Source organism: Mesocricetus auratus, unplaced genomic scaffold (genome assembly GCF_017639785.1).
Source record: "Mesocricetus auratus isolate SY011 unplaced genomic scaffold, BCM_Maur_2.0 Super-Scaffold_100025, whole genome shotgun sequence".
Taxonomy (NCBI): domain Eukaryota; kingdom Metazoa; phylum Chordata; class Mammalia; order Rodentia; family Cricetidae; genus Mesocricetus; species Mesocricetus auratus.
Genome location: NW_024429206.1, coordinates 6,997,131 through 7,018,777, shown reverse-complemented (window position 1 = coordinate 7,018,777; position 21,647 = coordinate 6,997,131). Strand labels below are relative to the sequence as shown.

Here is a 21,647-nt window from a genome sequence, read left to right as displayed (position 1 = left end):
ATAACCACGTGTTGGTTATAAAAAAGGCTACAGCTGCGGCCGGGCGGTGGTGGCGCACGCCTTTAATCCCAGCACTCGGGAGGCAGAGGCAGGCGGATCTCTGTGAGTTCGAGGCCAGCCTGGACTACCAAGTGAGTTATAGGACAGCCTCCAAAGCCACAGAGAAACCCTGTCTCGAAAAAAAAAAAAAAAAGGCTACAGAGAACTGAAAGCGGGGGCCAGGCTAAAACCTGACTGACCTGTGACTTCCCGCCTTTGGGTGTCCAGTCTGAAAAATCAACAAGAACCAGCCATGGTAGCACATGCCAGTAATCCCAGCAGGGAAGGCAGAGGTAGGGAACTAAAAATTCAAGGTCATTGTTGGCTACGCTACAGAGCAAGTCTGAAGTCAGTCTGAGCTACATGAATCTGTCTCACCCAAAGCCCCTAACCCTGGAGGGGGAGGGGAGGGGAGGGGAAGGGGTTTTGGTTGAGGACCCGAGGTTAAAGTTTCTTCGTTGTGGTCTGCAGTGGCACTGGGTGTGTCCCCGTCCCCTAACTCCTGTGAGTGTGAGCCTCAGTCTCACTTCCGCATCTGTAGGTCAGGATAACTGTCTCCTACCTCAAAAGTTATGTCCATTTTCTAAACTTAGGCCAAGAAAAGGGGTGGGGCATACACAGAGCTCAGACAATAGCTGAGGCCTCCAAGTGAGAGAAAGAGAGAAGGAAATGAGCTGGGTCTTTGCTGGCTTGCGAACCGGAAGAATCTGGACAATAGCATCCAGGGGTGGGATAGAAATGTGGGAGTTGCCAGCACAAAAGTTCTAAAAGAGGTCATGGAAGTAAATAAACAGGAGAAAAACAGCAAGCCCAGAGAAAGCTTCAGGGAAAATGAAGGCGCTCCCACCCAGAGCACCTACAGGGAAGCAGGGTGGGGGTGGGGGTGGGGGAGTGGTGGGTGGATCGGGGAAGGAGAGGGCAAGAAAACACACCCACTAGGGTAGGAAACTCGTCAGCAAGTGTGCGAGGATGTCCCAGGCTAGGTCAAAAACTAAAAAAGAGGAACAGAGGGCCAAGATGAATAGCAACAGTTTGGGACCATGAGGCCACAATAGTTCACAGCAGAGCAAACTGGTGTAAGTGGGTGGGGGCCAGGGAAGCATAGCCAAAGGGTGGCTCAGTGGGTAAGGCATCTGTCACGAAGCCCGACAACCTGAGTTCAATCCCCAGGACCCACGTGTAGAAGGAAAGGGAATACTCTGGCAAGGTATCCTCTGACCCCACATATTCATATACACATGCACAATAAATTAAATGTTTTTTTGGTTTGTTTTTGGGGGGAGCCTGTCCTGGAACTCCTGTAGACCAGACTGCCCTCAAACTCAGAGATCTGCCTGCCTATGCCTCCTGAGTGCTGGGACTAAAGGCGTGTGTCACCACCACCAAGTATAAATGTACTTTTTTCTTTAACTTAAAGGCATTTTACTGAGAAGGGCCCAGTAAGAGGTTCAGCAGTTAAAAGCACTGGCTGCTCTTCCAAAGGACACAGGTTCAATTCCTAGCACTTACACTGGGTGGCAGGAGATATATACTCCAGTTCCAAGAGATCTGAACTCCTGGCCTGTGGGCACCTCATTACATAGGGTGTACAGGTAGACAAGTAGGAACACACACAGAGTAAATCAAAATAATAACCCTTCTTAAAAAGGGGGGTGGGGTGACTGTGAAGGTGAAGTAAACAGTGAGGAGAGGCCGTCCCAAGGGCCTGTCTGCTGTATGTATGCTCAGTATCTCTAGTTCTACACAGGGTAAAGTCTTCACAGACTACTTCCAGCAGGGTTTCTGTTGCTAGGTCACAAGCTCCAAGGCCCATTTAAAAAGACACACTAGCACTGGGGTAGGGTGGCTCACTGGCAGAGGGCATGCTTCCCAAAGGGGAGACTGCAGGCTGGACCCCAACAACACAGGAGACATACTGATGTGCGGGTGAGAACGGGCAGCCTGAATGAAAGAACTCCCTCATTACTACACGAGGAAGGAGAGCCCCACTGGCTTCATCTGCCAGTCTGTCCACCTTGCTCAGCTGGAAATATATACCCCAAGCTCCTCAACAAGAAAACGGACCAGAACATGGCTGTTTCTGCCAAGCCAGTTCTGAATAAGCCGCATTCCATTTCATTAAAACAATTACCTGAGCTCCAGCCAAGAATTACATAAAGCTTCCTCCAGGCCCGTACCCTCCCCCATGAAACACACATTAGGCTACTTCTCAGGCCTGCAGCATGAGGCCCTGACACACCACTTCCAGACCTCCTTAGGAGGCCTCCCTAATCCCCTCCCAAGCAGCCATGATGATGGACAAACCTGAAGCTCCAAGACCCACCTCCTGGCACGAAGCACCAACTTCCTGAGGGCCTGTTGACCTCTCAGAATGTTTCCACTAAACCCATGAGCCCTCAGCTCTGCCTGAGCCCAGGGGCCACACTGTAGTCAGTTCCCCACCACCACCATAAAGCTGGAGGCCCAAGTGGCCCAGCTTTGACTCAGCACACCACTCAGCAAGAGGGACAGGGAATGGAGGAGGTTCCAGGAGAGAGCTCAAAAGACTGGAGAACCGGAAGGGCCAGGTCTGCACTGCAAGAGCCCACAGGCTAAAGATGTTGGCCTTGGAAAGGAGTTCATGCGATGTGTGAGGCAAACTTTCACCCACCCGCCCCCGCCCTCACCCCACCCCAACTCCCTGGGCTCAAGCTGCCTGAAGACATTCATTCCTGCTCGGAAACCAATGGCCCAGACAAACCCTTAATTCCAACCATCTCTCTTATCCTGACCCTGTCTGATTAATGTCACATCAGCCAAAATGACCCGAGCTAACTCTTCACCTACAGAAGTGAGCTGTCTCTCTGATCTTTTCTCTCCTGCACAGGTCACAGCACTGTGACCTCCTTCCCCAGCGGACAGCACACCTCCTATCTCCTATCTTGCAGTCCCAAGCCAACACAGACAGACACAAGCCAGCAGCACCCTGGCTCTACAGCTCAGAGCCCACCACGTAAAAGGAGGGCTTGAACTTTTTTCCACACCTAGTATCTTCTTTTTGATTTTTGAGACAGGGTTTCCCTGTGTAGTTCTGGAGACTGTCCTGGAACGTGATCAATAGACCAGGCTGGCCTCAAACTCAATGAAATCTGCCTGCCTCTGCCTCTGCCTCCCGAGTGCTGGGATTAAAGCTGTGCGCCACCACCTAGCTTATTAATACCTATCATCTTAACAGTGTCCAAACATCCAGAGAAACTGAAAACCACACAATGGAAACATGTACCTTCCACTTGACACTCTGCCACCCTGTGCAAATGGATGGCACATGCTTTCTGTGGATACACATATGCATGTACATACATGTGTAAATCCATATACAATCAGCCCTCCATACCCACAGGTTCAGACTCAACGGTAAAGGACAGGGAAATACAAAAATCTCTGTATATGCTCAACTGTAAGCACAGATTCCCTTCCAGTCCTTTCCTGTCTAACAATGCAGTAGAGCTGCAATAACAAGCACTTAACATTGTACCGGGTATTTTAAGTAAACTTGGGGAACTCATGTATGCACATACATGTTCATATGTGTGAGGGTCTGAGTCCATGTGGAGACCAGAGTTTGGACAGGTGGTGTCTTCTACTACTCCACCCCCTTTTTTAATTGAACATTAATTTTTGGAGGAGAGGTACAGACACATGCCAGAGCACATGTACAAAGTTCAGAGGACAATTTGTGAGAGTTTGTTCTCTCCTCATACTGTGTGGGGCCTGAGATCGAATTCAAGCTGTGGGACTTGGCAGCAAGCACCTTCACCCACTGAGCCATCTAGCCAGTCCCTATTTTTGTTGTTGTTTTGGGTTTGGTTGGTTTTGGTTTTTTGAGACAGGGTTTCTGTGTGTGTAGTCCTGGCTGTCTTGGAATTTGCTCTGTAGATCAGGCTTGCCACGAACTACCAGAAATCCACCATCTTTATCTTTTTTTTTTTTTTTGGTTTTTCGAGACAGGGTTTCTCTGTGGCTTTGGAGGCTGTCCTGGAACTAGCTCTTGTAGACCAGGCTGGCCTCGAACTCACAGAGATCCACCTACCTCTGCCTCCCAAGTGCTGGGATTAAAGGCGTGTGCCACCAACACCCGGCTGCCATCTTTATCTTTTGAAACAGTCTCTTCACTAAATGCGGAGCTCCATCAATGCCTCAACAGGTTGGCCTGTGGTTCCGGGGATCAGCCCATGTCTGCACCCCATGTACACCACCACTTTTGTCATGTGGGTGGCTGCGAATCCAACAGAGTAAACACTTTACCCACTGAGCCATTTCCCCAGCCTGGGATGGTTTCAATTTTAAAGTTTACAGGAAGGGCTTGGGGGCGTAGCTCAGTTGGCAGAACACTTGCCTAATTGGACAAAGTTCTAGGCCTCATCTCCCTCACTGCATAAACTGGACTGGAGTACTCTTTAGATCCCAGAGCCTGAAAGGGGAAAGGCCAGAGGACCAGGAGTTCAGGGTCACTGTCTCACTTGTGGCATAGCCAAGTTTGAAGCTAATCTAGACTACCCCAAAAAAACTGTCTTAAAAAAAAATCCGCCTGGCAGTGGTGGCCCATGCCTTTAATCCCAGCACTCAGGAGGCAGAGGCAGGTGGATCTCTGTGAGTTCCAAGTCCAGCCCAGTCTATAAAGTTCCAGGACAGCCAGGACTACATAGTAAGACCCTGTCTCAAAGAATAAATGTTACAGACTTCATGACACTTCACTCCTAAGTCCCTTAAAGACGATCTTTGCCCATAAACCACGGTACCACAGTCACACCAGAAGTAAGCATTTAGGGCCATCTTCAAGGGAAGCCTTGGCCACTGGGGCTGTGGCAGGCCTTCCCAATAGCACATCTGCCTGCTACTGGCCCTCTGGTTAGGCAGGCAGTCAGGTGAAATCAGGATATGGATGTACACTGAGGCCAGATGAGAGGCAAGAGGATGGAAGTTTATGCTTGGTGAGGAGGTGACCCCTGACCTTTCCTTTTAATGAGTTGCTTTAACTAACATTTCTCAGCTTTTTAATTCTCCTCTTCCTCGCCCCGCCCTTTCTCCTATCCCCACAGGACACCCTCCGTTCTCTTCCTTTCCTTAACATTTTCATTTTCTTTTTGAGGCTGGATCTTACCTTGTAACCCCAGATGCTGGAACTCCCTATGTAAAGCAAGCTGAGATCTGCCTGCCTCTGCCTCTGCCTCCTGAATGCTATGGCTAGAGGGGTGTGCCACCACACAAAACCTACCTTGATACTTTTAACAGCTTCTCCGCTAGAAACCGTATTGTTCAAATGACAGCATATTCCTGAAGACTAAGGACGCACCACGTAGGGCAGCAGCGCAGGCCGACGGCACACAGAAAGCTGCTGGAAGGGGCGTCCACTTCTGGCAGCTGCACTCTACGCGCACAGCTCTGTGTCAGGAGCACAGGTGACTGGACAGGTGGCTGGTGAGAGCAGAACGGAGGCCTCTGTCCATCAGCAGACACAGCCACCAACGCCTTTCAGGTCCCCCAGAGCACTGACAGTCCCCCGAGAAAAGGGAAGTGGGACTCAACCGATGATGAAGGGAGGGACACACAGGAAAGATTTTTGGAGCCAGGTCTCAGGACACAGGCCTATAATCCCAGCTTCTTCAGGAACCTAGGTAGGAGATTTACATATTCAAAACCAGTCTGGGCTAAGGAATGAGTTGAAGGTCAGCCTGGACAAAACTGGACAGCCAGTCGCAGTAGCACACGCCTTTAATCTCTGGGAGGCAGAGATAGACGGAACTCTGGGAGTTCCAGTCCAGCCAGGGTTATGTAGAGAGAGCCTGTCTCATAAACAAACCAATAAATGGTAATCTACTCTACAGTCAGTGAGCTGGGATTCGACCCCTGATCCTGCCTGGCACTCACTAATCGCAGAACCCAGACAAGTGGGCTCGTTCCATGCTTCAGTTCCCTCCTTTGGAAATGGGGATCAGTGAAACTGAGAGTAACGAGAGAACTGACTTCCTATGACCAAACAACAGATGCCAGATGCCCAGCAGTGTCTGAATGTGAGCACAAAACAAATGTCGCATGAGTCCTCTATGCGCGGTTTTCAGCTGTGAGCCAAGCCTTTAGCGGATGAGCCACCTCTCCAGCCCGACACGTGGTTTCTTTAAAAAGTGTTTTGAAATGTCACAGAGAGGAATTCTGTACCTGTGGGTTTTGGCAGTGGTGGAGCACACCTTTCATCCCAGCACTTGGGAGGCAGAGGCAGGCAGATCTCTGAGTTCAAGGCCAGTCTGGTCTACAGAGTGAGTTCCAGGATAGCCAGGGCTACACAAGAAACCCTGTCTCAAAACATACATACATACATACATACATACATACATACATACACACATACATACATAAATGCAGATAAAAAGTATTCTACATAAGGGAGGCATGGTGGCACACATAGCACTTGCCAGGCAGAGGAGGATCTCTATAAGTTTGAGGCCAGTCATGGTTGTATATGGAGACCTTGACTTTAAAAATGTTTTAATGTATTCTATAGATATCATTTTTATTAATGAAGGCACTTAGCCCAGAACCGCACAGTAAAAGGCTAGAACGATGCTGGGAAGAAGTTCTTCTGCATCTCTGGCCATGAGACAACATAAAGACCTACAAGAAGCTCCTCCCATGGAGAAGTACAGGGAGAAGAGGTCACTCAGAGCCTCAACAGTAACTCTTTGCCTTTGTTAGACCTCTCCAGTCAATGGCTGGCCCAGTCTCTCCAACACATGGCCATCCCTGACGAAGCTGAAAGAAAGAACACTGTCAGGCTTCCTCAGGAAGCCATCACTCACAGCGTGAAAGGGCCATGCCCTGTCCAAAGCCCACGGCTTTCCATCCCATCCATGCTATGTCTATCAGAAGGGCACCTGCCTAAGAACTGAACACCACCAAGGGTTCGAATCCAAGCTGAGCTTCTTACTAGCATGCACCTTACAAAGCATCCACCAGGAGGGTACCATTGCTCCATGGCTAGATGCTGCCTCTGCCACAGCCCAGCAATGGGGTAACCTGGCGCAGACCTAACACACAGAGGTACCACATACAGGCAAACCCTAAGGTCAGACTTCCATGGAAACTGGGCGGCTCTGTAGCCTGGAATGCCCCCAGGCAACTCCCTTACCCTCCCTAGCATCTCCCCCAAACACAATGAGGCACTGTTTCCCAAAGGGTCAAGACTGCTGAGAAGTTGAAAGGAGACATGACCAGATTCCAGCAGACTAGACACTGCCAACAGCTGGCTGTGTCCCACATTAGTGGATGAGAAGGCAATGCTACCAAGCCATTTCCTGGGGACCTCCCTGGCCAGCAGGGCAGAAGCTTTAAAGGTAGCTATCAGTTATTTGGCAGCCTTTGGGTTCACCCCAGGATTAGTACAGCTCCTATGGCTTTATAATTAAGACAACCAGGTCTAGAACTTGATCGGTTTAGGTTCAAACCCCAGCTCTGCCACAGAACTTCCCCAGCTCAAGTTTCTCTATCTGTGAGGGAGATAAAAACACCTCTCTCTCCACAGCTGTAGTGAAAAAGGATAGAAAGAAAAAAGTGCTGAGCACAGTGCCTGTCTCCCGAGGAGCTCCAGGGGTCATCATCAGGCCGCTCTGTGGTCTCAGCCTCCCCAAATACATTAAGAATGTGAACACGGAGAAGAGAAGAGCCAGGGCACGGAGCAGAATCCGCGCATCTGTGCTGGGAGAACTCTGTCCAGGAAACTCCGGCCAGAACTTGAACACAAGGAGCTCCCGGCCAAACCAGCATCTAAGCTCTAATGAGAAAAGCCACCACCAAGCAGCCACCGGACAGCACAAATCGCAGAGAACACACAGGGAAGGGCAGGACACACTGTGTTTATGTTTTTCTGCCCAAAGAGCTATAAATTTGTAACTTATTAAACAGCACATGGCGATTCCCTCACTGGCCACTATGGGGAGGGGAGGAGTGAGTGCTCCAATTTATTTATTTATTTTTACCCTTAAGCCAGAAAACAAAGTTCGTAGAAGCTACGCACCCTGTGGCCTTGCCACGGGGAGACCACCCTAAAGTATCCCCTATGTAAAAGTGACCAGGACTTCCCAGCTGAGATCTCTCTTGGGAGACAAATAAAAACAAGAGGGCTGGCCATCCTGTCCACCCTAACTTAGGAAAACAGCTGACGGGCAGAGTGCTGAGCAGCCATCCAGACAGCTGACCGCCTGGGCTCAGAAACAAATTCCTCTGCCCTCCTGCACACCCAACCCCTCCACCCTAGGCTCTGGTCAACCAGGCGTGACTGGCCCCGAGAGCTCAGACGAAGGAAGTCGGGTAACAGGGATCAAACAGCTGGAGAGTCTGGGGAAGACAGCAGAAGTCACAGGTGGCAGGCCATCCCCACTGCCACCCCTCCTGCCAGTGCTCGCTTGTCCCCTTCCTGGGAAGAAACGCACACAGGAGTGGCACAGGGACCCGGCTCGGACGTGTTCCTTGGCTGTGCAGCCTTGGGTCAGAGAATCGGCCTCTGTTGGTCTCTGTTCTCCCACTTGGTTACAAAGAGGCGGTGGTGCCGGCAGTGGCCTTGGGGCCATCGTACAGGACAGCTGTCGTGAGGACGGGCAGATCCAGGCATGGGTAAGCACTCCATAAACAGCACATTTCGATTCGACAAGTCCCGTCTGCCAGACACTCTCTTTCCTTTCAAAGACAATCCTGTGTTCTGGCCCTAAATGGAAGACCGTCAGAAGATGGGAATTCCGGGCTCTGCAAACTCTACAAAGACTTCCTCAGTCCTTCAAACAGCATAGGGGCTGCCCAGAACCAAAAGAGACCTCACCAGTGTGTGAGACGCTGTGACTCGGCTCTGGCTCCCCGGTTCCCACAGGGAAACACGGAGACTTTTGGGGGCCTAATCAAAACCCCACAGCTCCAGCCTCCTTTTAGCTTAGGTATTTTTATATGGAAAAAATAAAAATTCTAAATACCTGCCTGGAAGCTGCGCCAACCTTGAGTGCGATGGGAATGTGGATGCCAAGTCTGACCCAAAGGCATAACCGTTTGGCAGCGATCCCACTCAGCGAAACAAACAGGACCCAACACCACCCCTACCTCCAGGATGTTTCATTCAGGGGCTCCCTGATCCCACAAGGCAACTGCAGTGAAATCCAATGCCTACAAATAATCCATCTTAACTTGGTGCCCTGTGAGCTTGAGAGAGGCCCCTCAGTCTTATCTACTCCCCAGAGCCAGGGACACCGATGGCACCAGTGGTCACACAAGCCACCCACAGTCCAGAGAGAGAAGACAAGGCTTCTACAGAGAAGGGAACTTATCCCACACACACCTCCTCAACTGAGGGGCCCTAGGAGGAGGAAAAGTCAGGGGCTCCTTCACTCTGGGATTCACCGGGCTCAGGGCATTCCTGGAACCCTTGCATTAATCCCTATGGGTTTAGAACCAACTTCCAGGAGAGTCTTTCTTTCCTCTGTCCTAACAAACACCAGACCAAGCGTGGACTGAAAGAACAGCCTCCAGGCTCCAATAACATGAGGACAGTGAAACTCTGTTCTGGGCATCCTGTCCTCCTTCCCGGTGTGGCTTCCAGCAGGCCTGATGCTGGCTGGGGGTGGGGAACCTTGCTAGCTAGGACACGTCCAGGGATGGCCATACCCTGCGGGCGGCCCGTTCCCTCCTCATTCCTCTGGCATTTCACCAGGGTCTGGGAACGGTGGGTGAGAGGCGGGAGTCATAACCCCACACACACACTTGTCTTTCTAAGTTTAGACTTGAAGGAGAAGGGCTGGTCTGTGAATGAAAGGCTGGTCCATACAGGTCACTAATACAGTCCGTAAATCGGGGTGAGTAGACTTGATGCGGTGGGGGGGGGGGAATCCATGCATTAGCGTGGGACACTTGTCATTCAGATGGGGGTGTGGTCCTCACAGGCTTTTCTGTAGCTTGTAATGGGAAACGGGTGGACTCCCGAAAGGGGGCCCTGACACGAGGGGGGGGGGATGACTGTCTGCAAAGTGGGAGGTGGCCTGGAGGGATCCGAAGCGGGACAGAGAGAGGGAACGGCCCCCCGAGATCGAGTCCCGCAGGCAGCCGCTTGGAGGTGGGGGTGGGGAAGCGGAGTGAGTCCCGCAACTAAGGAGGAAGGAGGTCTGCCCGGGAAGCGAGGCACCGTCTCCCCCCACCCGTGGCGAGCCGGGCGGGTCCCCGAACCTCCTCAGGAGACGCGGCGGAGAGCAGCTCGCACGGCCACGGGCCGCGGACACCGCCGTCCAGCCGGGCGCCAGGGTGGGATCGGAAACCCCAGCGCTCGCTCGCGGCCGCCGGGCCCCGGCCGCTCCGCCCTCCACCTCCCGCACTCACCGAGGTCGTCCATGGCGGGTCCGCAGAGGCCGTTCCCCGGCTCGCTGTCGCCCTCGCTGACCGTCCCGGGGCTGCTCCTCGCCGCCCCGCAACTTTTCCGCCTTCCAGTCCCGGCCCGGAACGGAACCTCAGCCGCGCTGCTGCCGCCGCCTCCACCACCACTGCCGCCGCCGCCGCCGCCACCGCCGCCGCGCGCGCCCGCGGCAAGATGGCCACGCCCCCGCGCGCACGCTGGCCACGCCCTCGCCGCCGACTCCGAGCACGCCCAGTCCCGCAGGAGCGGAGGGGGGGCGACCGGCGGGCGTGGTCGTGGCGCCCCCTTGCGGCGGAGTGGGCTGGAGTTGTCTCCGGGCCCTGACACCCTGAGTTAAGTCTGTCTCTCTCAAAGTCATTTGTCACACCGACCTTCAGACCGACGTACACACGTGTCAGTGCCACTCGAGTAGAACCGGATTTGTCCACCCGTGCATCTATTTGAGTCCCAGTGGGTCGCTTCCCAGGGGTATTAAATCGGCAAGGCCTGGATGGAGCCTTGGGATGTCCCTTCGGTTGTCCTCTGCACTGGTTCCAGAGTGGGTCACAGCAGAGCAGTGACCCAGAGGCAGTTTTTCTGAGTCAGGGTCTCTTGGTAGCTCCAGCCAGCCTGGCACTTGTGACCTTTGTGCCCTGGTCTCCTGACTGCTGAGACTAGAGGTGTCCGTGACAAATTCTGGCTCGGGATCCAGTACCTTGGAGGTTATGAAACTTTTAATCTTACTTTGTTTACCCCTTAAAACCTCCCTAGACACTGCCCAAATTCTGCACAGGGCAGAGATATCCCACATTATAATAAAGGGTTATACTAAAAATGCAGGGAGCTCCCCTACATTTAGAAACTAGATAATAAGGGCTAGAGAGATGGCTCAGAGGTTAAGAACTCTGGCTGCCTCTTCCAGAGGTCCTGAGTTCAATTCCCAGTGCCCACCTGGTGGCTCACAACCATCTGTAATGAGATCTGGTGCTCTCTTTTGACCTGCGGGCAAGGCCAGCCTGAACTACAGAGAGAGTCCGTGGAGGAGCATGGAGACCTCTCTCTCTCTCTCTCTCTTGGTTTTTCGAGACAGAATTTCTCTGCATTGTTTTGGAGGCTGGCCTTGAACTCATAGAGACCTGCCTGCCTCTGCCTCTTGAGTGCTGGGATTAAAAGCATGCCCTACCAATGCCCTGCGAGAACTATCTCAAAATTAATTTTTTGGGTTTTTGGTTTTGGTTTAGTTTTTCGAGACAGGGTTTCTCTGTGTAGCTTTGGAGGCTGTCCTGGAACTCGTTCTGTAACCAGGCTGGCTTGGAACTCACAGAGATCCACCTGCCTCTACCTCCTGAGTGCTGGGATTAAAGGAGTGATCCACCAACACAAAATTAAAATAAAAAAAAACTTTTTAAAACAAACACTCACACAAACTGAGTGTAATGACACAAGGCTGTAATCCCAGAATTTAGTAGGTAGAGGCAGGTTGATCAGGAGTTCAAAACCATCCTTAGCTCCATAGTCAGTTCAGTTCAAGGCCAGCCTGGGCTACTTAAGACCCTGTCTCAATAAAGAAATGAATAAAGAAAGTAATAACTAAATCCTGACACAAGAAATAAAGCATGCCAGACTTTAATCCCAGCCCTTGGGAGGTGGAGGCAGGAGAGTAAGGAATTCAAGGCCATTGTGGTTGCTTGAATGACAACAGCCCCATAGGTCCAAAGAAAGGGGCACTATTAGGAGGTGTGGATTGTTGAAGGAAGTGTGTCACTGGGGGGTGGGTTTTGAGATTTCAGAAGCTCAAGCCAGGCCAGTGTGCCCCTGTCACTTCCTGCTGCCTGCAGAGGATCCAGATACAGAACTCTCAACTACCTCTCCAGCTCCATGTCTGCCCATGTGCCATACTCCCACCATGATGATAATGGACTAAGCCTCTGAACTATCAGCTAGCCCCAGGTAAATGTTTTCCTTTATAAGAGTTGCTGTGGAGGGCTGGAGAGATGGCTAAGAGGTTAAGAGCACTGTCTGCTCTTCCAGAGGTCATGAGTTCAATTCCCAGCAACCACATGGTGGCTCACAACCATCCATAATGAGATGTGGTACCCTTTTCTGGCATGCAGACATACATGGAGGCAAGATGTTGTATTCATAATACATAAATAAATTTAAAAAAAAAAGAGTTGCTGTGGAGCTGGTCAGTGGTAGCGCATACCTATAGTCCCAGCACTCCTGGAGGCAGAGGCAGGTGGATCTCTGTGAGTTCAGAGGCAGCCTAGTTCACTGAGCCAGTTCCAGGACAGCAGGGTTGACAAAGAGAAACCCTGTCTCAGAAAAAAGGAAGCAAGAGTTGCTATGGCCATGGTGCTTCTTCACAGCAATGGAACCCTGGCTAAGAAGACCATCCTTGGCTACATACTCAATATAGGCAACCCTGGGTTATATAAGACTCCACCTAAAATAACTAATAAAAATTTGAAGCTAGGGCTGGAGAGATGGCTCAGAGGTTAAGAGCACTGACTGCTCTTCCAGAGGTCTTGAGTTCAATTCCCAGCAACCGCATGGTGGCTCACAACCATCCGTAAGGAGATCTGGTGCCCTCTCCTGCCTTGCAGACATACATAGAGGCAGGATGTTGTATTCATAATAAATAAATAAAATTAAAAAAAATTGAAGCTAGGCGTTGGTGACACACACCTTTAATCCCAGCAATTGGGAGGCAGAGGCAGGTAGATCTCTGTGAGTTTGAGGTTAGAGGCTCCAAAGCAATACAGAGAAACCCTGTCTCAAAAATCTAAATAAATAAGTAAATAAATGGACTCTCAACCAGGTGTGGGCACATAACTTTATTCCCAGCACACTGGAAATAGAGGCAGGTGGGTATTTGAGGCCAGCCTGGTCTACATAGTAAGTTCCAGGACAGCCAGGGATATATAATAGACAGACCCTGTCTCAAAAATATAATCCCCCAAAGTTTTTTTAAGTCTCAGTGACAAAGCACGTGCCTAGAATACCTGAAGTCCTAGGTTTAATTCCCAATACTCCCGCCAAAAGAAAGATTGAATGATGAGGTAGTTGGGATGAGAATGACCTCCATAAGCTCATATATTTGAATACATGGTCCCCATCAGGTGGAACTGTTTGGGAAGGATTGGGAGGTGTGGCCCTTGTTGGAGGAGGTATGTCCCTGGGGGATCAAGCTTCCAGGTTTCAAAAGCCCAGGCCATTCCTACTCTGTCCGCTTCCATTTTGTAGACCAAGACTTAAGCTCTCAGAATGGCCCCAGCGCCCCCGCCTGCCTGCCTGCAGCTGCTGCCACACTACCTACCTTGATCATGGACACACCCTCTGATACTGTAAGCTTCTAATGAGCTGGCCTATAAATTGCCTTGTTCATGGTGTTCTGTCACAGCAACAGAAAACTAACTAAGACAAGTGATAAAAATCAATCAATCAATCAATAAACTCTCATTAGTGTCTGGATACACATGTATTGGCACTATTTTCTAAGTCACCATGAGGTAGTTAGGGTGATGACAGTCTGTCAATTGTATATAAAAACACCTGCACACACAACTTCCGCTTTCCCTGTTGTTACTCAAGGTCCAAGGCATCAAGTTTTCTGTGCCAGGATAGAGATCAAATTAGGGGTGATGCCTGTGAAAGACAAGGGAGCAGTAAACAGGGTTGGGCAAATAGAAACTCAGAACCCACAAACATAGGGCAACCCAGCAGAGAGCCTTGGAACCAAAAGCCAAGAAGACCCCTTAGCAGAAGTCCAGCCTGTGAACTGTCCACTGTGGGAATCCCTGACGCTACAGCTGGGCCACAATACCACTAAGCCACATCGCAGATTGCCAGGGAGCACCAGGAATTTAACACGATCTACTAAACACAGAATGGAAGCCATAGCTTGTCCAGGAGGGGTAATGGGGGCACATGCCTTTAATCCCAGTGCTTGGGAGGCAGAGGCAGAGGCCAGTCTGGGTTACAAACTGAGTTCCAGCCCGACCAAGGTTACACAGTGAAACCTTGTCTCAATCAATCAAACTCAGCCAAGCAGTGGTGGCACTCTCCTTTAGTCCCACCATTAGGGAGGCAGATGCAGGAGGATCTCTGTGAGTTCGAGGCCAGCCTGCTCTACAGAATGAGTTCCAGGACTGCCAGGGCTACACAGAGAAACCCTGCCTCAAAATCAAAACAAATAAACCGCAATGCATTGTGGTAGCCCCTGCACAGATGCATGGTTACAGAGTACTTGATCTGCTGAATTCAAATACGTGGTAACTGTGGAAGGCACAATGGATTTCAGAGCTCCTCTATGGTGCTCTTCTCGTGGATGTATTATTAATTCTTTGAGAATTTTGTTCATCCTTCCCCCAACTCCTCCCAGGCCCACCACCCACCCCTTCCCTACACACCCAGTTTTGGGTTCTCTTTTTTTCCCCCCACCATATCCGATTTTTTTTTTTTTTTTGGTTTTTCGAGACAGGGTTTCTCTGTGGCTTTGGAGGCTGTCCTGGAACTCACTCGGTAGACCAGGCTGGCCTCGAACTCACAGTGATCCGCCTGCCTCTGCCTCCCTAGTGCTGGGATTAAAGGCCTGTGCCACCAACGCCCGGCTAGAATACTTTTTAAAAAAAAAACAAACAGGGTTTTGGTTTCTCTGTGTAGTTTTAGCTGTCCTGGAACTTGCTCTGTAGTCCAGGCTGGTCTCAAACTCTGTGATCTGCCTGCCTCTGCCTCCCGAGTGCTGGGACTAAAGGTGTGTGCCACCACAGCCCAGCTGCTAAAGACTGTCTTTAAAGAACCAGAATTAATAATCTGGCAGAGTGATGCTTGCCTATAATCCCAGCATAGGAGATGGAGGCCTGAGGAGCAACTCAAACACCTGCTACCTGACCTGTTTTTTTTTTTTTTTTTTTTTTGGTTTTTCGAGACAGGGTTTCTCTGTGGCTTTGGAGGCTGTCCTGGAACTGGCTCTGTAGACCAGGCTGGCCTCGAACTCACAGAGATCCGCCTGCCTCTGCCTCCCTAGTGCTGGGATTAAAGGCCTGTGCCACCAACGCCCGGCTACCTGATCTGTTTTTACAGTGAGCTCTGGGGTAACCAGGGCTACACAGTGAGACCTTGTACCCAAGAAAATGGGTGTATGGATGACATTTGTTAAACATCCATTTATCATCGAGGTGCTAAATGTTTCTAGGAAGAAGAGGGAATTAAAGGAAAAAAAAACGATTTGGAGGAGCAAACTCAAATTCCTGGAACTTACAATATAGATGCATAATTGCTACTCATTGTGGGGAAAAATTTCAACAACACAGATAAGGGGGCTGGAGACACAGGTTTCAGCAGTTAAGACCACTAGTTGCTCTTCCAGAGGCCCTGGGTTTGAGTCCCAGCACTCACAAGGCTGTTGATATGTCTGTGATCCCAGTTCCAGGGGAACCTTGCGCCCTCCTCTGGCATACGTGGGTACTACATGCACGTGGTACGGAGCCACACGTGCAGGCAAAACACACACATGTGAACAAAAATTAATCTTTTTTTTTCTGTCTGTCTTTTATTTTTTGTTTTTGAGACAAGTTTCTCCATGTAGCCCTGTCTTTCCTGGAACTCTCTCCCTGTAGACCAGGCTGGCCTCGAACTCAGAGATCCACCTACCTCTGCCTCCTGAGTGCTGGGATTAAAGGCCTGAGCTACCACTGCCTGACATAAAATAACATAAAATAATCTTTAAAACAATACAGATAAACTAAGAGATTAAATTTAAAATATCTGTAATGCAACAGATTTTTTTTTTTTTTTTTTGGTTTTTCGAGACAGGGTTTCTCTGTGGCTTTGGAGGCTGTCCTGGAACTCGCTTGGTAGTCCAGGCTGGTCTCGAACTCACAGAGATCCACCTGCCTCTGCCTCCCGAGTGCTGGGATTAAAGGCGTGCGCCACCAACGCCCGGCAATGCAACAGATTTAACAGTGGGCTTTTTTGTTATTGTCTTATTTTGTTATTTTGCTTTGTTTTTGGTCTCCTGTATTACAGGTTGGCCTTAAACTAGATATGCAGCCAAGGATGGCCTTGGACTTCTGATCCTCATGAGTACTAGGATGTGCTCCCCTGTGCCTGTTTTTGTGCAGTGCTGGGGACTGAATCCAGAGTTTTATGAACGCAAGTACTATAATAAGTAAGTTCCCCATCCCCAATTCCAGCTGTACACGCGGCTAGATCAGTGGTCCTCAACCTGTGGGTTGTGACCCCTCTGGGAGTGGAACAAGCCTTTCAGAGGGGTCACTTAAGATCACTGGAAAACAGACATTTACATTAAGATTCATAACAGTAGCAAATTACAGTTGTGAAATAGCAATGAAAATGATTTTGTGGTTGGAGATCAGCACAACATGAGGAATTGTGTTAAAGAGTCATAGAAGTAGGAAGATTTTTTGTTACTGTCCTGCATGATTCTCTCTCTCACTCACATACACACACACACCACCTTCACAATGCACACTCACTCACACACACACACACACACACACAGCTTGAATCGTGATTTGCAGTGCTTTGAAATCGCTTTTTTTCTTAGGCTTCACACTGTCTTCTCTCATCCTAAAGCCTCATTTTCTCGAGCGGCCTTGGCAGTGCTGAGTCGTACACCTGAGCCAGCATCTATTTAACCAGTTAAATGTAATTATCCCTGCGCTTTCACCATAATTAGCAAGGCCGGGAGAACTTCCTTGTAGCTAAATCCTAGAGCACATCCTTCATTACTTCCTGAAAATCATCGGTTCTGATGAGCAGAACTGCTGTGTCAGGAGTTAACTGGAAGGGGTTCGAGCATAGCTCAGCAGTATAGGGTAGCGTTCGCTTGCCTAGTGTGCCCAAGACCCTAAGATCAGTCCCTCAGCCTGTTCCTCAAAGAGACTATGTGGCCCGTCCTTGGGTGAGGGGGCGTGACAAGAAGCCATCCCTAAACCCTTCCATTACTCACCTCCCATCCACACGGGGGAGCCTCCATCCCCCTCCTTTCCTAGTTCTACCTTCTCCATCCCTCCCCCCCCTAACCATTCTACCATAGTCTTGCCTGGGCAACTGGAAGCTTCCTTCCAGCAAGAAGCCAGCATTATAGGTTTTTTTTTAAAAGATTTTTTTAAAAAGAGTCTCACTGATTTTTGGGGGGGGGGTTCAGTTTTTTGAGACAGGGTTTCTCTGTATTACTTTGGAACCTGTCCTGGCACTCGCTCTGTAGACCAGGCTGGCCTCAAACTCACAGAGATCCACCTGCCTCTGCCTCCAGAGTAAAGGCGTGTGCCCCCAATGCCTGGCATCTCACTGATTTTTTAAAAAATAATCTCTCTATGTGGTTTTTTATTTATCTGTTTGTTTGTTTATTATGTATACAATATTCTACCAGCATGTATGCCTGCAGGCCTGAAGAAGGGATCAGATTTCATTATAGATGGTTGTGAGCCACCATGTGGTTGCTGGGAATTGAATGCAGGATCTCTGGAAAAATAGTCAATGCTATTAACCTGTGAGCCATCTCTCCAGCCCTTTTTAGATATTTGATTCCACTGTGTAAAGATATGTCACTGTGAGCCGGGCGTTGGTGGTGCATGCCTTTAATCCCAGCACTTGGGATTTTTCTGTGTGGCTTTGGGGGCTGTCCTGGAACTCGCTCTTGTAGACCAGGCTGGTCTCCAGCTCACAGAGATTCGCCTGCCTCTGCCTCCCAAGTGCTGGAACTAAAGGCATGTGCCACCACCGCCCAGCCTATTTTTATTTATTTATTTATTTTTCAGTGCAGGTTTTCTCTGCGTAGCCCTAGCTGCCCAGAACTTACTTTGTAGACCAGGTTGTTCTCAAACTCAGAGACCTGCCTGCCTCTGCCTCCTCAAGGGTTGGGACTAAAGGTGTGTGCCATTGCCGCCAAGCTCCAATGTTACCTTTTTAAAAGCCACTTTATTGAGGTATGGTTTGTGCCTGATGAAGTACAGCAATTTGTGCTGTGTTAACCCACAGATCCGGTAAATGCGATGATAATGATGCAGGGTTTGGAGGACAGCATCAGCTATAAAGTGAGACCCTGTCTCAATCAGTAATTCCGAGTGCACTAGGCTCAATGAGATGTACAGCCCTGAGTAAGCAGCATCTCAGTTGAAACCTAGAACATTCCATTTGCCCTCACCGCAGGCCCCACATAATCATTGACTTGTTTTTCTGTCATTACAGGTTAGTTTGAATGTTTTGATTTTTGTTTTGTCATTTTTTTTAAGACAGGGTCTCATGTAGCCTCAAAACTCCCATGCAGCCAAGGATGACCCTGAGCTCTTGATTCCCTGCCTCTCTATCTCTTCAATTAACCACCATGTCCACATTGCATCGGAGGCTGGGCACTGTTTTCTTTTTTAATACCTTATTTAACTTTATTTTATGTGTATTGGTGTAAACTGAAGTTACAGACAGGTGTGATCTGCCATGTGGGTGCTGGGAATTGAAACCGGGTCCTCTGGAAGAGCAGTCAGTGCTCTTAACCTCTGAGTCATCTCTCCAGCCTCTGGGCACTGTTTTCTAGGGTGCACAGGGGAGGCCTGCCTTCTTTGGCCCGGCGTAAAGATTGTGAGCTTCATCTATATTAGTTTGCTCAGTTTTAATTGCTCGGCAGTACTCCCGTGTATGGGCGTACCAGGACCAGTTTCTGCGTTACACTGCTGATGAACACTGGGGTTGTTTTTCTAGTTTGGTCTGCTAGGAATAAATTTGCTATGATGTTTGGAGATCTTTCTGTGGACATATGGTTTTATTTCTCTTGAGTAAATACCTAAAAGTAGAACAAAGGGCTTACAATGTAACGTTTAAAAATGCAAATTAGGTCCGGTCAGCTCCACTCTGGTGGTTTCCTGTTACTTTTGGGATAAAATCCGGAATCCTCACAAGGCTTCCCCTCTTGTCTGGTCTTTATGCAGTCTTCCCTGTCTCCGCATACTAGAGCCAAGAGAGTTTCACCCTCTTTGGTGTCTCAAACACAGCAAGCTACTTCTGTTTCCCTTGCATCATCGGGCCTCACATCCCTTTCCCTGGCTCGTTTCCTCCCCGTTGTGTAACAAGTTACCACACGCTTAGCAGTTTACAGTCATAGAATTCATGACCACAGTTTCCTCTGCTCAGGAGAGGGACACAGTGTAGCAGTGAACCCTGCTGAGTGCCACAACCAGCCGAGATGGACCCGCACCCTCATCAGGAGACTCCCAGGATCTCTGGAAGGGTTCATAGCTCCACTGTACCTTCGTCGTCGTCGGTCGCTTGGCTCTGTTGCTCTGACTACATCCTGGCGGGGACCTATGGTAGAGGACGCTATTTGCCTCTGAAGGCTTCGGGCAGGGATTGACTAAGAGTCAGAGCAATGTCTTCAGTCTACAGGCCCTCACGACACTACTCCCACCGGTCAGCAGAATTCTTCAATGGTGTAACCCTACATTTTAGTTTAAAATAGCCACAGTATGGGCTGGAGAGATGGCTCAGAGGTTGAGAGCATTGACTGCTTTTGCTCTTCCAGAGGTCCTGAGTTCAATTCCCAGCAATCACATGGTGGCTCACAACCACCTGCAATGAGCTTCTGTCATGCAAGGGTACATGCAGGCAGAACACTGTATACATAATAAATAAACAAATCCTTAAAAAAATAAATAAATAAAATGACCACAGTTCCAGGGTTTGTGGCATTGAATCTACCTCATCATGCATGATAGGTAAGTGCTGTTGATGAGCTATAGCCCTGTGTTTCAGCCCACCAAACTAGCTCTAATTTAGGGTCTTCAAAGTTTTGAGCCTGCCCTTTCTGGAATGTTCTTTATAGATCATGCATGGCTGTTCATGTCATATATTATATACATGAACATATCCCTAAATTCTTGTTTGTTTTTCTTTTTTTTAAACCATTCATTATTTTTCTCTTAAGATTTTATTTATTTTATGTTTGAGTGCTCTATCTTCATGTATGCAAGAAGAGGGCATCAGATCCCATGGTTGTAAACCACCATGCAGTTGCTGGGAATTGAACTCAGGACCTCTGGAAGGGCAGCCAGTGCTCTTAACCTCTGAGCCATCTCTCTAGTCCCTGTTTGTTTGCTTTTCAAGACAGGGTTTCTCCATGTAAAAGCCCTGGCTGTCCTGGAACTTGCTTTGTAGACCAGGCTGGCCTCGAACTCACAGAGATTCGCCTGTCTCTGCCTCCTGAGTGCTGGAAATAAAAGCCTGAGACACCACTCCCAGTTTATTTCTAGATTATTGTCTGTGTTCCTCATTAGACATTGTCTCCTTATCCTAGCTTATTATATTTCCTTTCATCATCTGACATTAAGTCCTGGATTTACCTTATATACCTGTTTGTCTTTATTTATTTGTTTATTTTTTTTAGAGACAGGGTTTCTCTGTGTATCTCTGGCTGTCCTGGAACTTGCTCTGTAGACCAGGCTGGCTTTGAACTCACAGAGATCTGACTGCCTCTGCCTCCCAGGTGCTGGGATTAAAGGCGTGTGCCACCACTTGGCTTTATTTACTTGTTTATTAATCATCCCTCTCTCCCTCTTTAAGATGCTACAAGAACAATGGTTATAGCCAGCAAGATGGTTCAGTGGGTAAAGATATATGCTACCATGCCTCCCAAAACAAGTTCAGTACCCAGAAGCTACTTGTGGAAGGAGAGACTCCATTTCCACAAGTTGTCCTCTGACCTCCACAGGAATGCTGTGGCCTCTGCGCCCGCTTGCACACACCAACACAGTAAGTAAATCAGTGTTCAGGACGGTGAGGCTGGAGTGCAGCTCGAGAGGTTAAGAGTACTGGCTACAGCTGGGCGTTGGTGGCGCACGCCTTTAATCCCAGCACTCTGGAGGCAGAGGCAGGTGGATCTCTGAGTTCGAGGCCAGCCTGGTCTACAGAGTGAGTTCCAGGACAGGCTCCAAAGCAATACAGAGAAGCCCTGTCTTGAAAAACCAAAAAAAAAAAAAAAAAAAAAAAAAAGCACTGGTTACTTAGTATTCCATAGGACCCTGCCTTGTTTCCCAGTATCCACATGGCAGCTCATGATGCAGTTCCTAGGGATCTAGCTCCCTCTTGTGGCCTTCTTGAACACTGTATACTTGAGATGCACAGATTTACCTGCAAGCAAAACATCTAAATGCCAGCATTCGGGAGACAGAGACAGACAGGTCTCTGTGAGTTCAAG

At 49.3% G+C, this 21,647-nt stretch overlaps 1 protein-coding gene across 1 annotated transcript in view; it reads right to left on the bottom strand.

The window, feature by feature from the left end:
• Pxn (paxillin) overlaps nucleotides 1-10,612 on the bottom strand; it is a 51,785-nt gene extending 41,173 nt beyond the window's left edge. The window contains exon 1 of the mRNA XM_040731058.1: nucleotides 10,423-10,612. Coding sequence (XP_040586992.1) covers nucleotides 10,423-10,435 — 13 coding nt within the window. The 5' untranslated portion in view covers nucleotides 10,436-10,612. The remainder of the gene's footprint in view (nucleotides 1-10,422) is intronic.
• Between the last annotated feature and the right edge of the window lie 11,035 nt (nucleotides 10,613-21,647).